Source organism: Rousettus aegyptiacus, unplaced genomic scaffold, assembly GCF_014176215.1.
Source record: "Rousettus aegyptiacus isolate mRouAeg1 unplaced genomic scaffold, mRouAeg1.p scaffold_m13_p_2, whole genome shotgun sequence".
NCBI classification, from domain to species: Eukaryota; Metazoa; Chordata; class Mammalia; order Chiroptera; family Pteropodidae; genus Rousettus; species Rousettus aegyptiacus.
Window position 1 is genome coordinate 143,068,849 of NW_023416295.1, and position 16,042 is coordinate 143,084,890.

Consider the following 16,042-nt stretch of genomic DNA (forward strand, 5'->3'; position numbering starts at 1 on the left):
ACTACTAATGAGAATGCAAAATGATGCAACTTTAGAAAATAGTTTGGCAGCTTCTTAAAAAGTTTAGTATATACCTATGTACCTACTAAATACCTAAGTCATTCCACTCCTGGATATTTAGTCAATAAAAATTAAAACATATCCATACAAACACTTGTATATGAATATTCATAGTAGCTGTATTCATAACAACCCAAATCCGGAAGCAGCCCAAATGTCTATCAACAGGTAAAAAGATAAACACATTTGGTACAACCATTAAATGGAATGCTATTTGACAATAAAAAGGAATGATACACTCAAAATATGTGAATCTCAAAATTATAATTAATGAAAGCCAGACAAAAAAAGATTATGTACTGTATCATTTTATTTCCATAATATTCTAGCAAATATGAACTATTGTACAGTGACAAAAAAGCAGATCAGGAGTTACTTGAGCACGAGGGGGAAAGGGAGGATAAATTAAAAGGGAAAGGGGAAACCTTTGGGGTTTATGGAAATGTTTGTTATCTTGACTTTGATATGGTTTCAAGGATGTACGTGTATGCTGAAATTTACCAAATTGTAAGCTACGCACATATACACACACACTTGCATTTTACTGTCATCAATTGACCTCAATAAATTTGTAAAAAAAAAAAAAAAAAGGCTAACATTTTTCTTGCTGGGTGCTATCAATCAATGCATGGCAGCAGCTGGGTGGGGGGGTGGGGAGTGGGGAAAGGAAGGCTAAGAGTATTAATCACCAATTTAAGGGAAAGAGTGAAAGTCAAAAGGTTTCCTTGGAAGCAAACTCTCAGCTCTTGTAGTCTGGAGGTAGCAAATGCTAAGGATCAGATTCAGCCTCTAATTATAAGAGGAGTGAAACTCCAGAAATATTAGATTCTCAACCTTGGCAAGTCAGCTTCACCAAAGTCAGGGCATCGATTGGAAGAGGCTTAAGCCTAAGACTTAGAATGAGGTCCTCTTGGTTAATGCATTAAAATACCTTGAATCCTCAGATTCCTCTGATTCCTCTGGGCCTGCACAAGTAGCCTCCTCGCTCCTTTTCATTAAAGGCTAGTTCTACGTAATTCCTGTAAGGTGAAGCAGAATCCTCCGCTTTACAAGACAAATGCCATTCTTCACCCACCACTGCCCATGATACACCCCACCTCATGTCCTGGCTGCCAGATAATAAACTAGGGTCAATCACAGTCTAAACAGCTGAGGAGGTGCTAAGCCAGCTAAGGTGGAAAAGGTGCTGCAGGACCTGGCTAAAGTGTGTTGTCAGGAGCTGAATGTATATGAGACTAGGATATAACATGAAGGTACAGAATCAAGGAGACAAAACAAACAGTTGGGTAAGGGAGAGTTTATCAGTACAGAATCATTCTTCTGTCTTATAACATTTAACATCTTGTGTTTAACAGTTGGCTCATAAATTTCATAAAAATTTAACAATTGGCTCTTGTAAGAGCTGATAAGAATCAGTTCCAGCATATCACTGGCTAAGGCTGATGGTAAGAGATGCTGGCACCAAACTGAGCTACCTGATGGCAATGGGAATGATAGGATCCCCTTCCCAAATAGGGACCAGGTGGTGGTACTTAACTATCAGAAACAAGTTGGGCTCAATTATTGTAGTAAGCAGCAAAGTCAGGGTGGCAAGCACTAGGGACAGACCCTCACCTTCAGAGAAATATGGAGATTGTTAAGAGAACATGAGTCCCTAAGGGCACAAGAGATGGGCAACATTGCTCAGTCAACACAATCAAAGGAAACCAAGGATAAATGATTAAAATCTGCAGAGCCACTGCCCCAATAAGAAGTTATGATCTTTCCCTTTTTCAAACCTGAGCGCCTTTTCAGATTCAAAATCCATTGTTCTCCTGCAGATCCCTCATCGGAAAAACTCTACAACACCATAGTATGTGTATAGGTAACTGTATACAAGGGGAAGAGAAATATCAAGGCATTTTGAGGAGTGTTGGTTGTAGCTCCAAGTTGACATCACTACCTGAGAATCTGAAGCATTACCATGGCCCCCCTGTTGGGGAAGGTAACTATAAATAATAAATAAAGTCCTCACCAAGATTCCATTCATAGTAGGTCCACAGGTTCTGTGACTCATCAAGTGATCATTTTTCCAGTCACTGAACTTTGTAGTTAGCTGAACTCCCACATTAGTTTCTTAACCCATGGTGTAAGAGCTATGAAAGTGGAAAACCCAGTGGAAGCTCTAAAACTGTCCCTTCCACTCTGCCTCAGCCAACACTGTAAATAAAAAATAATATTGCACTAGCATATTGTAAATAAGAAATAAATATTACAAAATTTGAAAAAAATTATTTTAATAATTGTAAATGAAAAAACAATATTTCTTGGAACTATGGCTGAGATTAAAGTGACCCTTAAAGCCCCAAAAGTTGCAGACAATGCAGAGTGGACAGCCTGGTGAGTAAGTGCTCAAACTCTAGAGTTAGACAACCAAATGTGGCAGACACTGTGATCCCCATTATATCCCTGTCTAATTCACCAGTCTGGCCCCTACAAAAACTATATATGTCTTACAGGTTGATGCTGGACATGCATAAACTCATTTATCTACCCTTCATAAAACTCCATGAGGCAATTAGTAATATTATCCTGACTTTGTAGTTCTGCTGAGACAAAGGCAACTTGGCCTTTGTTGTATAAAGAAAGTCATACAACTAATGAGTGGCAGTGTTTAGGCAGGTAGCACGTGAGCCTATGCTGTTAATCACTTTTTATATTGCCCTTCCCAGGGCTGCCCTTCAGCTACGAAGTAGATTTCAGTTGTGTGGCCTACACAGCGTGCGCGCGCACGCGCACACACACACACACACACACACACACACACACATGCATGCACGCACGGACATGAGCCTAAAGAATAATTTACAGCCCAGAGAAAGTGCTTACATAACTTCCTTTGTGGTTGATCTAGTACTTAACCTCTCTATGATGGGCCTAACTAAAAGTCTTATACCATGAAGTTGTATCACAGTGCTTTTGTTTTAAGGACAATAAACAATTGTTAATCACATTTAAGTTACTGGTTCTGGGAGGACACTAGTCCAAATCAGATTCATAATACTAGTTGTGAGTTGATTCTAGAGGAAATTTAACTTGTGGCTACTGCTACCAAACTAGCTAGTCGCCAGGTACCCGTAGGTCCCAAAATATCCTATCTAATCACTTCTTCAATAGAACCAAAGTTCAGGGTCTAACTGCCCTCTCCTGGTGAAAGATTGGTATCTGGTCTCAGAAGCTCCAACCTGAAGCATCAGCACCTTAATGGAGCTTTCTCATGTGAGGCCTTCCTCCAGCAACCAAAAGGAAAAACAACTGGCAACCCTGGGGTGGGGGTGTGGGGTGAGGGAAGGATGAGTCAGGGACACGGCAGTAGCAGGGCAATTAATCTTTTTTTTTTCTTTTTAATTTTTATTTCTTTATATTGGTTTTAGGTATATATTACAATGGTTAGATATTTACATAATTTATGAAGTGATCCGCCCCCCCGCCCCGCCCCATTACTCTAGCACCCGTCTGGCGCTATACACAACCATTACGATAATATTAATTATACACCCTATGCTATACTCTAAATCTCCATGACTATTTTGTAACTACTAATTTGGATTTCTTCATCCCTTCACCTTTTTCACACAGCCACCCCCAACCTCCTCCCCTCTGGCAATCTTTCTAAATTCTGCTTATTGTCGAACTTTTGCGAAGTATGGGGAAGAAAGTGTGGATCAGTCATGTGGAGGAAGATTGAACAACCTTTCCAGTATTATTTATAATGGCTCAGTTGTACTGAATTCAAACACAGATGGAACATGTTATGCTTCTTACAAATGGGCCACCTTATACTTTACCATTGAAAATATGACTTTAAGTTTGCATTAAATATTGAGTTTTATTAAATGCATACCTTCTAGTTCAAGAAAAAAATATTGTTACACTACCTTAAAAAGGCCCTCTGTGCTCTTTTCTAATAGTATCTGCTTCTTTCCACTAGAGGTAATCACAGACCTGAATTTTGTCTTTGGAATTTCACTGCTTTCCATAAGGTTATATAAACATATATTTATAGACCTGCTCTGAAAATATGCAGCCCTGGTTAAGAATACATGGAAGCCCATGGACAGCATATCCAAATGTATATAATTTATAAATCAAATTTATACAATTTATAAATCAAATGTATATAATTCATGCTAGCAAAGTGTTAGTAAATATTATATATATGTACACACATATATATGTTTGGTCCTCCTGCCTTGAAAAGTGAACCTTACAAAAGACATAGAAAGCCAGATTCAGATATCTCTGATTACCAATGAAGTTGAACATTTTTGTTGGTCATTCTTCCATGAAATGAAAAAGGACTATTGGCACAAAAATAAGCAAATGTGGTAGAGGAGCTATCCTTGTTTTGTTCCAAAACCTAGACAGAATGCATGCTGTTTGTATATTCTATGAGATACCCTCCATGTTTTAAAAATCTTTTTGTTTCTACCTTGCCAAATTTTTTCATAAAAGATGTTGAATAGATTTCCTTTTTCCTTTTTTAAAAATTATTTTTTTTTCATACTCTAGATATAATCCTTTGTCCAGCTACAAGTGTTATAAATACCTGCTCTCAGGTAGGGGTTGCATTTTAACTCTTTTTGAAGTATTTGATGAACAATAGGTCTAAATTTTAACATAGTTGAATTTATCAACCTTTCTAAATTAGTTAGTATTGAAACCATGTCTAAGTTTTATATTATTTTCCTCTATGATGTGAACTTTTTGTATCTGTTTTTAAAAATCCTTTCCTACCCTGAAGTTGAAATTTTCCTCATGTCTTCTAAAACATTTTAGATACTCACCCTTCACATATAAGTGTTTAATCCATGTGGCATGGATTTTTTTTTATATAATGGCTTTACTGACATACAATTCACATACCATAAAATTCACCCTTTTAAAGTACACAATTTAGTATTTTCACAATTGTTCACCACTAATTCCTGAACATTTTCCTCACCCTGAAAAGAAATACCATAGGCATTGACTTTAACATATGGCATATACCAATGTTCCAGCACCATTTCTATTCTTTCATCAGTGATTTGCAATATCATCTGTGGCACAAATTAAGTTTTCATATCTATGCTGATTTGTTAGATCAATTCTCTTTCATTGGTCCGTTTATCTATCCCTGCACTAATAGAAGCTGTCTTAATTACAAAAGCAAGCTCTGTCATTGTTATCTTTCCTCATGAGTACCTTGGTTTCTATTGCCACTTTGTATTTCCTTGTAAATTTTAGAAATAACTTATCAATTTCCACAAATCCCAGTGGGAAACTTAAAATTATGTTAAATTTATGCACCTGTTAAAGAAAATTGACATTTGAAAGATTTTTTGTCCCATAAAAATGGTATTGCTTTTGATTTATTAAGGTTTTAAAAAATGTTTTAAAGTTCTATAATTCTTTTCTTAATATTTTGTCCTATTTCTCCCTATATGTCTAACATTTTTATGGTATTTTTTTAATGCTATTGAAATTGTTAAAAAAAAAAACAACTTTTTTCTGTCATTTGTTGCTGGTGTGTTGTAATTGTTTTTTTGTCTGATGGCTTTTCCAAAATTTTCTATAGAATCTTCTTGATTTTCTCTCTAGGTAATTATTTCATCTTTAAACAGTAAGAATTTTGTTTCCTTTTTTCTTTTTCATGTTTAACTGTATTGGTCAGGACTATTGGCTTAAAAATAAGTAGATGTGGTTATAGCAGCCACCCTTATCTTGTTCTCAAACCTAAACAGAATGCATTTGACCATTCGATGTTTGCTATATTCTATAAGGTACCCTTCATATTTTAAAAATTCTTTTGTTTCTACCTTGCTCAGCTTTTTTCATAAAAGATGTTGAATTTTATCAAATACTTTTCCTGAATCAAGTTAGATGATCACGATTCTGATTTTAATCTATTACTGGGACAACTACATTACTTCTTTTAAATTAAATCAAAGATTCCAATAATTGTTAAAAAAAAATCCAACAATTGTAAAATATACCATTATCTTATGCTCTGATAAGGAAAGAAAACAGCCACCTATTGAATATTCCAATTTAAGATGTGGTTAAGAAAAAAATGGGCATCTTATAATTGGTAAAAATAAAAAGCACTTTATAAAGATAAAACTGTCATGCACTCTTGGGACTAAATACAGATTTATTGTGATGTATTCCATTTTTTAATTCCCACTGGCTTTAACTTGTTAATGTATATTTTTGCATGGTCATGAGTGAGATTATGATCTTTATATTTGTACTGGTCTGTCAGATTTTGGTAATGAGCTTTATTTTGTGTAAAATTGGATTTTTTTTCTGAATATTTAGTAAAACTACTAAAATTCTCTAGGCTTGGTGCTTTATTTGTGGAGAAGACTTTTGACTATTGATTAAATTTCTTTAAAGGTTAAAGGACCATGATTTATACATATATCTTCTTGAGCCTATTTGCTATTTCTAGGAATATGTTTGAATACCGGCATGAAGCTACTCAAATTTTCTTCATATTTTAAAATCAATACATATGACGTTTTTCTTTCATTCTTCATATTGTTTATTTAAGCCATGTTTTTTGTCCTTGGTCCAATTTGTTTAAGTTGTCTATTTTATTACTCTTTTTGAATCTCCAACTTTGGGCTTTCTTAATTCTCTCATGGTATGGTTTTCTTAATTTCTCCTGTTACCATTATTTCTTTCTTTCTGTTGAAAGCTTAGCTCATAATTTTCAGCTTTTTTTCTAATATAAGAATACTTGCATTTTCTCCTAAATGCTGTCTTAGTGGAATGTCTTAAGTTTCTATATAGTTTGTTTTTATTAAGTTCTGAATTATGTCCTAATCTCCATTATAATTCCCCTTTGATCCCTGAATTATATGTTGGTATTGGGTGTTCAATATTCATCTTTATTAATTTTATCCTGAATGTGCACACAAGATGTTCTGAATCAGAGATAGATTACTTCAAGGTAAGTAAGTGCCTCTGCCCACTTTGCCCCAGCCTTAGCCCTGGGGCTACGCCATGAGTCGGGATTTTTTTCCTGCACAAGTTTTAGCGTCAAGTGAAAACAAATCCAGATTTAGGCAAGAAAAGACTACTTGAAAAACATATAGGGAGAGAGGAACTATTGCAATAGGGGCAGAGAGACTATAGTAATAGGAAGATCTGCAAGCATCTCAAAGATGAGGTAAAAAGGACATTTTTTAGAAAGACATAAACCAGTCTACAAAAACTGAAGGACTGAGATGGGCAGGTGACATAATGGGACTGCTAATCAGCAATGTCTTTTTTTGGGGGTCCATTTTTGGGAGGTGTCACTGAGGAGGGACTATTCCACATCCCAGTACAGGGCCATGTGGAGGAGAAGCCTAAAGTTGGATCGAGTAAAGTTAGAGGACATTTCATCCAGGCTGGTCTGTGAGGACAGACGGTTTAATTATTTATGAGATAAAGAATGAGAATTTGGAGGGTTGGGGTCTGGACTCATAAACAAAAGGGGTAATGTACAGATCTTATTTTAGCCATATGGGAAAAGGTAGTTTTGTTGTTGTTGTTGTAAGCCATTTTCTGGAATACAATAAGCTGAAGGGATTTAACTGTTACTCTTTTCTTGGAACATACAGTTCAAATACATTGTCAGTGGCCAGGCACCGCACACCCAATGGTCAAGGAAGTGGGCTGGAAATTGTTTTACATGTTACACTACCTCTCTACATTTTAGCATGTCCTGAGGGGGAGTATCTCCTCTGGCATTTGTGTGTACAGGATGTCTATTCCAATTATATTTAGGGTAGAAGCCATGACCACAGTGCATTGGATTGATCTCAAAGGCCCATTCATGAGGTTACGTTCATCTCCCTCCCTCACTGGTTACTTTGTCCAGACTGAAATTGAATTCAGATACCTTTTCTTCCCACTAAAGCTAATAGTAACTTGGGCATTCACATCCAACAAAGACATGAACGTTTGTGTCTCTACTTTCCCCGAGGTCTCCAGAAAATTCCAACAGGTCATAGGGTCTGTGGTCCTTTAAGAAGAGAGAAACCATGGCCCTGCCTCTAAGGATCTTTCTCCTTAAAACCCTTGCAAAACATTTGGTCCTGTCCAAAATGTCCAGAGGTATTTGGTCCATGCTGACCCATCTACCTAATCCCATGGGTTGTTACTAACTGGACTGCCACAGCAAAAAAAAAAAAAAAAAAAAAAAAAGGTTATTATTAGTAATATAGCCACTATAGCCACAGATCAATTATTGGACCAATAAAACATGATGGTATTTTTTATATATAAATCCTCTAAATCAAAAGTATAAATAAATGTTATGGGCTATTTGAACCTGGGGATGTTTTCTAAGCATGGATGTTGTGGATAAGACCAAATATCAAGGACCATTTAGCATTGACAAAATATGCTCATGGATGTTTTGAATACAACCAAATCTCCACTAATTCTTAAAATAACTTAGATCTGGGTAAAAGGGAAGGGAGGGATCAATCTGAGATGAAAGACAAGAACTGTCACTGTTTTTGGTTCCCTAGAAACTGTGTACTAGGCAGCAAGATTATCACTGCCTATGTGTCTATTTCAGCTTTGAGGATCTCCTGATCCAATAGACATGTCCACAAAATGATGGCTAAGAGACACCGTTGCATACAATCTTTATGAACTTTGTTATACAATCTTTATGAATATTTCAGAATGGATATTGTCCTTTTTCTACAATACCTTAAACTGGGAAGAAAAGGCAATTTCAAAAGATTTCTTTCAAGTGAGGGTAATAATTTAACAGTAGTTAGTCTACCAGCTTAAAGCTGCAACTTTTCTGACTTCTTTTGGGGATAACTGTATTTGACTTCTTTTGGGGGCTAATTATATTGAAAAGGATTTAGAATTTTGAAGATTACTTTCTTTGTGGTTCCTTACCTTCTACTTCATGCCAGTGTTGTTTAAAAATAAAATGCATTTTAAGTGATGTCAGAGAAAAGCCTAACATTTTAATTATCTATTAGTATGGATAACATTTAACATAACTTTAAAAGTTAATAATTCTATAAATTGTATTATTGGAGTTAAAATGTGCCCCAAAGCAGTATTTTTCAAGAACTTGATTATGATGGGAATAATATGCAGAATCTTACTCTTTCTTAAATTCTGCATATTGACAGATGGCAGGAAATGTAGCTCAGGATATTCCTAAAAATGAAGCCTAGGGAGATGTAACCATTTACAACGTGGAACACATTTTAACTCCAGCTTTCTGGTGGAGATAATCAGTGGATTCAAGATCTAAGAGCTGGATACATAATCATATATGACACCAATGTTAGCAATAACAAACTAAAGTGCAATAGAGAAAATCAAACCTAAGTAACTGGTGTAGTGGAAGTATGTTTGGGTTAGAGTACAATGTAGCAATAAATGTTGAAAAGTTAACAAGATCAGAAGACAGAACCTTCAGATAAATAAAAGAATGAGAAGAAACTGCTGACTCAGGGAACATATTTTACGCTTGAAATTAAGGGAAAGAATAAAAACAGGTGGAAGTTAAGGAAAAATATAATTCAGGAAGAAGAAAAATTCTCTCACAACAGCATGGACATTACAGACAGAGAAGACTATTTTTTAGTAGAAACAAGTATGGAAATGAACTAGAATGGGTGAGGCTCTAGAAAAAGTTTCCATAAAAGTGACCTAATCTCTCATCCAGCCACACTAACTCTCTTTGTTTCTTAAAAGCAACATGGTTTCAGAAACTTTCCTTGCTTAAGCTCCAAATTTATACAATGTCATCCCTAAAGAAGCAAAAGGACACCAACATAAATTAAAATGTCCCATATCTCTGCATTTACCACCTCTCCTCTGGCTTGAGGGATGTTTGATTTGTAAAATGACTGTAAAAATATGGCAAAAATACAAATTATGTCACAATAGAATTTTATAGTACATTTGTTTAATTACATTATGACCATTAATGCAATAGCTGCCACGATAATTTCATTCAGATAATAAAAAATTATGGTATAATGATGGTTTAAAGTTGGTTCAATCACAATTTTACAAGCTGATTTATCAAGAGTGAAAATAGAAGACTATTAAAAATAGCTAAAAAGATAACGTGTTATAGTGCTCAATGTTTCTGTCACTGTTGATAAGGCTTACATCTAAATCTGATGCAGAATCCTTAATGGCATTGCAATAGTTCTTTTCTCAGCCACAAGGTATACACTCATACTATGAGTCTGGAAGAGACTGGCTATGGGTACCACTTCTTGTCTTCAGTTGTGACTGCGCAATATCAGCAAGTGCACTTTGTATCTTTTCCAGAAGCATGTCCCCTCGATAAACGACATCCTCCAGACAGGTAGCAGCTTCATGGTTTTCTTCTTCTAGCTTATACAAGCTAGCAGCCTTTATAAAACACAAATTTAAATATCTTTTGAGAAATGAAAAACTTGGAGACTGATACGAGTTGAGAAACAATGAAACTGCAGAAGTATATACTTTTAAATCTGGATGACCATGCAGCCACTGTGATAGGCAAAAATTCTAAAATCAGGGAACTCTTAAGAGTTTTCCCTGTATAAATTATGTAAAACAATGAATTTTCAATGGGAGATCTCTGGTTGTCTCTATCTGACTCCCCTGCGCAAGGCTTTGGAACACTACTATTCTATTCCACATCTAGAATGCCACTCTCTGCTCATTCTTTGCTAAAAAATGAGCCAAACTGAGAAAAATAGGAAGTTTCTATGTAACTCAAAATGGACAGCTACATTCAGTGTGGTCTAATAGACTACACTATTTCACAGTAAATGAAACTCCTATTTTATATAATTTAATCTTAAATTTTAAACATTATAGCAAAGTTATTAAATCTATCTCCTTAAATTCAAAACTCCCTATAAGCAAGGTACTCAAAAGAAAAAGAGATTTTTACCTGTAGAGCAGCTGTAGATTCTTCACTGGGCAAAGAATCTATCAAAACATCAATGTCTTTTGCTGTTCGTGCAATCAGTGCTGCAAAGAGCTGGGCATATTCTAGAGAAAGACATTATTAATTCGGGATATTAGAGAAACTCAAGTTTTCAGAAATAGAAACTAAACATTAAATTAATGAAACCAGAAAACTTCATACAACTTTTCTATACTAGGCTTCTGATGATTGAAGTGTAATTTTAACACACCAATCCTTTGACATGTTTGTGAATTACCTTTAAAATTTAACTCAACTTGGGAATTAACCATAATAAATATCATTTATCAGGACAATATGGTAGTCACTTGAATAAAGGAATCCATAAATAAGATGCACTCTTTTTAAGGTCCCACAGGTAAAATTCGGCTAAATTCATACAAATTTTCCATTAAAATAATAACCATCTGTTATATGACATAAACAGAGCTATGACATTATGACATGTTATGAATGACTATGCATTCATTTTTTTATAATAAAACTTGCAGTAATTGTCAAACAATTAAAACATTTTTAGGAAGCCATAAACAAGTTGAAATTCTCAATAAATCTAATTTTAAAAGATTACACATGATTTGAGAGTCAAATTAAGGAAAACTAAGAAAATCTATTTACCTTCTGTAGGATTAGCTGGCTGATCTTTGTTAATTGATGTCTGAATATTACTAAAGGAGGCAGGAGGACCACACTGCTGTAACACTCCAATGGCATTACAAAACTGATCTGCAAGCTGGAGGCCAAAGAAAACATATCACAGTTAGAAAGGATTTACCAAATTTAAGGATTTTACTGGTAATGGCAACAACAGTAAGTTTCTATAACAATGATCTCTGAGCAAGAGAATACAACAGAAAAAAGTAATTTTGGATAAAATTAGCCAATTATTAACAGTGTTTAAATGTTTTAATCATAAAAAGAAATTAGTTTTGGTATCAATCTCTTTGAAACAGTTAAAAAGAAATACAAAATAATCTTTCTTTCCTTCCCAAGGTAAGAGAAATATATGCCAATACATGTTGTAAAGCACGAGTAAGGATTTTTGGGGGGCAGTAGTGGGAAACAGCAAAATTGACTGGCAAATATTTAAGTATGGCTCCAGGGTAAATAAAAAATGTGTGATTCATATACAAAGTATATGATTCCTTTTCTGAGACTGATAGTGGGAAAAAGATAGCACATTAAGTAGTCAGAAATGTTTTTCTTCATGACTCGAGTTGTAGACTCTTGATGCTCTAAAAATATTCCTTAAGCAGTTTTGAAGATTGACAGTACCAATTCCTTACCATCTTCAAATTTAAGACTCCTATCCTCTCCACCAACTTCTCAATAGTCCTGACTGCTTCAATCTCAATTCTTTATTTCCAATTAGTGAATAAGCATTTCCACTAAATTTCCCTGCCCTTATATGAATAACAGAACTCAAAGTCAACTATTTCCTTTGTTTAATATCTAATTTGTACTGAGATTCTCCTAGTCAATCAGTACAGCTTCAGACTGTTATTTTCCTTTCATCTTCAAATTCTGCTAATACTACAAATCTTTTCCTTTTCCTTCTATCTTCATTGCTGCTTTGTTAGTTCAGCCAATTACCTCACATCAGAATTATTACAATAGCATCCTGTTGTTTCCTAGTTCACTATGTTATTTTAACCTGCTCAAAAATTTTGAGCTCACCCTGGCCTGGTCTTCAAATCTCCAACTCTTCAGGCTGTTTCAAAGCTTTCAATAATCTAAGTCGACTCTACTTATTCATTTTCTACTGCTCCTTCACACATACCTGACTAATGATAAATTCATTCCTAACTACACTGCTTTTGCTCACATTTTGCAATGTAATGAAGCAGCAGTAGGTGCTCAGAAGCTGTACAAATGTGCATTCTAATTCTGGTTCTAGTAACTTGAGCTTTTGTTTGTTTTTATCGGGACCATTTTCACATTACAGCATTGCTATGAGGAATAGAGAAAAAAAAATGCAACACAGTGGCTATCTGCTCTGTCCTTCAGATGCTCTCAATATCTATTTATTCGACAGTAATCGAAAATCAACTTTGTTACAATCACTGTATATGTATAAACATGACAGTGATACAGTGAACAAAACTATTTATGCCCTTATAGAGGTCTCAGAGGGTAAAACAAATGTCATCTTAATAATTTCACAAATAATCACAATTCAGATAAATGTTAAGATTTCCTCTATTTTAGTTCTGACATGTCATTGTATATTACAATTGACTTCAGCACTTACAGCTGAAAACGTTCATTGTAACTTCCTGACTACATATGCTTTTGCATTATTTAAATGTCTCTTGAGTACATGACAACTTTCAAATCAGACTGTAAACTCCTTAAGGAGTATCTCTCTGTAAACATGATAGTGCTTGTATACACAGTAGGCACTCACACTAGTTAACCAAGAGGCTTCTCTCCAAAATCCAATTACCGGCATGCCTATTATGGAGTTAAGGCCATATTCACCTTATCCTTACTCTTCTTCTGGCTACAAGACATGTATGAATACGCAACAGTTCCCCTAAAATAATATTTCTATCCAACAGCACTGATTTTGTAAAACCTCAGTGGAGTACATCTCTGAGGGGCACTGGCTGGCAGCCAAAGCAAGTTACCACAAGGTAGAATTGACATTGGTGAATTCATCAACATTTAGGGGCTAGCGGTCTCAGCATTAAAATGTCTTATTTTATACACACAGAGTAGACTCGTTTCTCAATAGTAGATTCGCACTCTTCATGTGTATAAACATTGATGTAATAACAAGAATGGCAATTCAGTAGCTTCCAGCGAGAAAAAAAACTGGCAAGAAACCTGGTACTTAGATTTTCCAGTCAACATACTCTCCCTATAGGCGTCTTACCTAGGACATCAAATTATAAATAGAATGACAATGAGAAATATAACTACCAATAGAAAACTACTTAATTCTTAATAAGTTATTGTAAGTACACGAATCCTATGGTTTGTATAATCATTCCACTTAGACATAATAGGAAAAATAATCCAAAAGATCAAAGTAAGTGTGGGCGGCTACTTACAAGACAGTATCTTTAGTAGAAAGTAGACTTTGGGGAGGGGGGGACATTAAAGACAAACAGAATATACGAGGATCGGAAAATTCGCTATCATTAAGATGTCAGTTTTCCTCAAACTGATTTATTCTGGGGAGTTGCCAAGAGATGGAACGAGGCCCTGCACCTATAGGAACCAAATAAGAAGAAACAAAACTTCTCACTTCATCTTCACTCCCAATCCAAAGTGAAAGTTTTGGAGAAATACTCTCGGCTAACATCTAAAGACAAAGATCCCAACAGCACAGGTTCTTCTACGTTGGTTAAAATGATATGGGGAAAAAGGCTTCTGCTGCTTCTCCCCTCCTCTCAAACGAGAAGAGATCCTGTAAGCACCACTGACAAAATAAAACTGTTCCCAGAGAACATAACAGGACCTTGAAGCCTAAGAGTCCCAATAGAGATCTCCCCTTCTCAGAAGAAAGAAGCTACTGCCTCCCGCAGTTCTCCGCACCGCTGGGGCAGCCGGCCTCAAACCTCGCACATCTCCGAGATGCCTTCCGCGGCCCCGACCGCTTTTCGCTGAAGCCCTGCTTCACTCCGCTCCTCACTTCCGGGTTTGGTCTCTCGGGCCCCTTTTCCTCCCTTGCTTTACCTTAGGAAAGAGGAAGACAGAGACTTATCGAGTGAAATTGCTCACCGAGTTCACAGCGTCTTGCAACTGGGTGAGCCGATCCGCCATGTTCCTCCCGTAAGCGAAGGGACGCCAAACTAGCTGCTCACACACGATTGGGCGGCTCTAGGATGCCTGATGGCCAATCACAGGGCTGCGTCCTTGGCAGGCGTGGAGTCAGGCAGAACACGCCCCGCAAAGGGGCGGGGTGGGACTTTCCTGAGGCTGACTTTTTAAAATTTTACTTACTTATTTATTTGTTCGTTTGTTTATTATTTTTCCTGAAGCTTACTTTAGACTAGCGCCACCTGAGAAAAGCTCGTCTGGGCCAATTTTGACTAACTTGGGGACTGCTGGGGGTCCACTCGCTTTGGGGCTAACAGACAACTCTTGTTATTACACAGCTTTTGCCCTGTTATTATCTTCCTTAAAGATTTCAGTAGCTGCTCAGAGACCTCAGGCTGATGTTCAGCCAACTCTGCTTGGTTTTTAACGTTCACTATAATGTGGGCTAAAATGCTAAAAATAAGCATTTGCTTATTATTTGTTTATTTACTTAGTCCCTTGCAATTACCTAAATGTGCTCTTCTGTTTCACATTTCTATGCACACCATAGATGACACATATAATTCTCTCTTCCTCATATCAGATGCTCACATTTCTATCCATACCTCTGTTTTGCTCCTTTGTTGATCACTCAGCTTTCAAACTCTATTTTAAATATCTATTTCTATATAAAATCTTTCCTGAAACCCTAGTTCATTGCTCCCAATCTTTACCACAGTTGCTCCTTCCTTCCTTCCTTCCTTCCTTCCTTCCTTCCTTCCTTCCTTCCTTCCTTCCTTCCTTCCTTCCTTCCTTCCTTCCTTCCTTCCTTCCTTTCCTTCCCTCTTTCCTTTTCTAAACCTTAAGCAGACTTTAAAGCTCTAGTTATCTATATATTGGATTGGAGAATCTTGTCAGTTTTTATATTTTCTTTCAATTTATAGGAATAACAAAATCATCTGCAAAGCTGCTGAGCCTGTTTGCTTTTTAGATCTCCACTGGAACTCTTACATGAGCAAGGAACCCCAGCCAATCATTCTCTCAAGCTGTCACAGTATTTCAGAGCCAAGGTAATGAGACCTTATTACTTACACATCTGCCATCCACTGTATTCTGCAGGCACAGGGAACTGCAATGCACAAGTATGGAGGGGAGAAAATGAGGTTAGTTCAGAAAACTGAAATTAATTTAGTGTGGCCAGAATATAAGTTTGAATTTAGTTGCAGCGAGAACCTGGACAGGTGGACAGAA

The 16,042-nt window shown here is 36.1% G+C and overlaps 1 protein-coding gene across 1 annotated transcript; it reads right to left on the bottom strand.

The window, feature by feature from the left end:
* Positions 1 to 9,988: 9,988 nt before the first annotated feature.
* Positions 9,989 to 14,856, bottom strand: MED21 (mediator complex subunit 21). Its single transcript, XM_016119295.2, has 4 exons — positions 14,774 to 14,856; positions 11,663 to 11,777; positions 11,009 to 11,109; positions 9,989 to 10,479 (listed from the first exon to the last, which is right to left on the bottom strand). Exons 1-4 carry the CDS (start codon positions 14,813 to 14,815, stop codon positions 10,303 to 10,305), a joined length of 435 nt encoding a protein of 144 aa, XP_015974781.1. The 5' UTR covers positions 14,816 to 14,856; the 3' UTR covers positions 9,989 to 10,302.
* Positions 14,857 to 16,042: the final 1,186 nt, after the last annotated feature.

Bases quoted from the DNA above. Each gene is read 5' to 3' on its own strand.
- MED21 (XM_016119295.2), bottom strand. From the start codon at position 14,815: ATGGCGGATCGGCTCACCCAGTTGCAAGACGCTGTGAACTCG. The intron at 11,778-14,773 runs GTGAGCAATTTC...TTTGGCCTCCAG, and splicing joins TGCAAGACGCTGTGAACTCG to CTTGCAGATCAGTTTTGTAA. The intron at 11,110-11,662 runs GTAAATAGATTT...GTCTTTCTCTAG, and splicing joins GCCAGCTAATCCTACAGAAG to AATATGCCCAGCTCTTTGCA.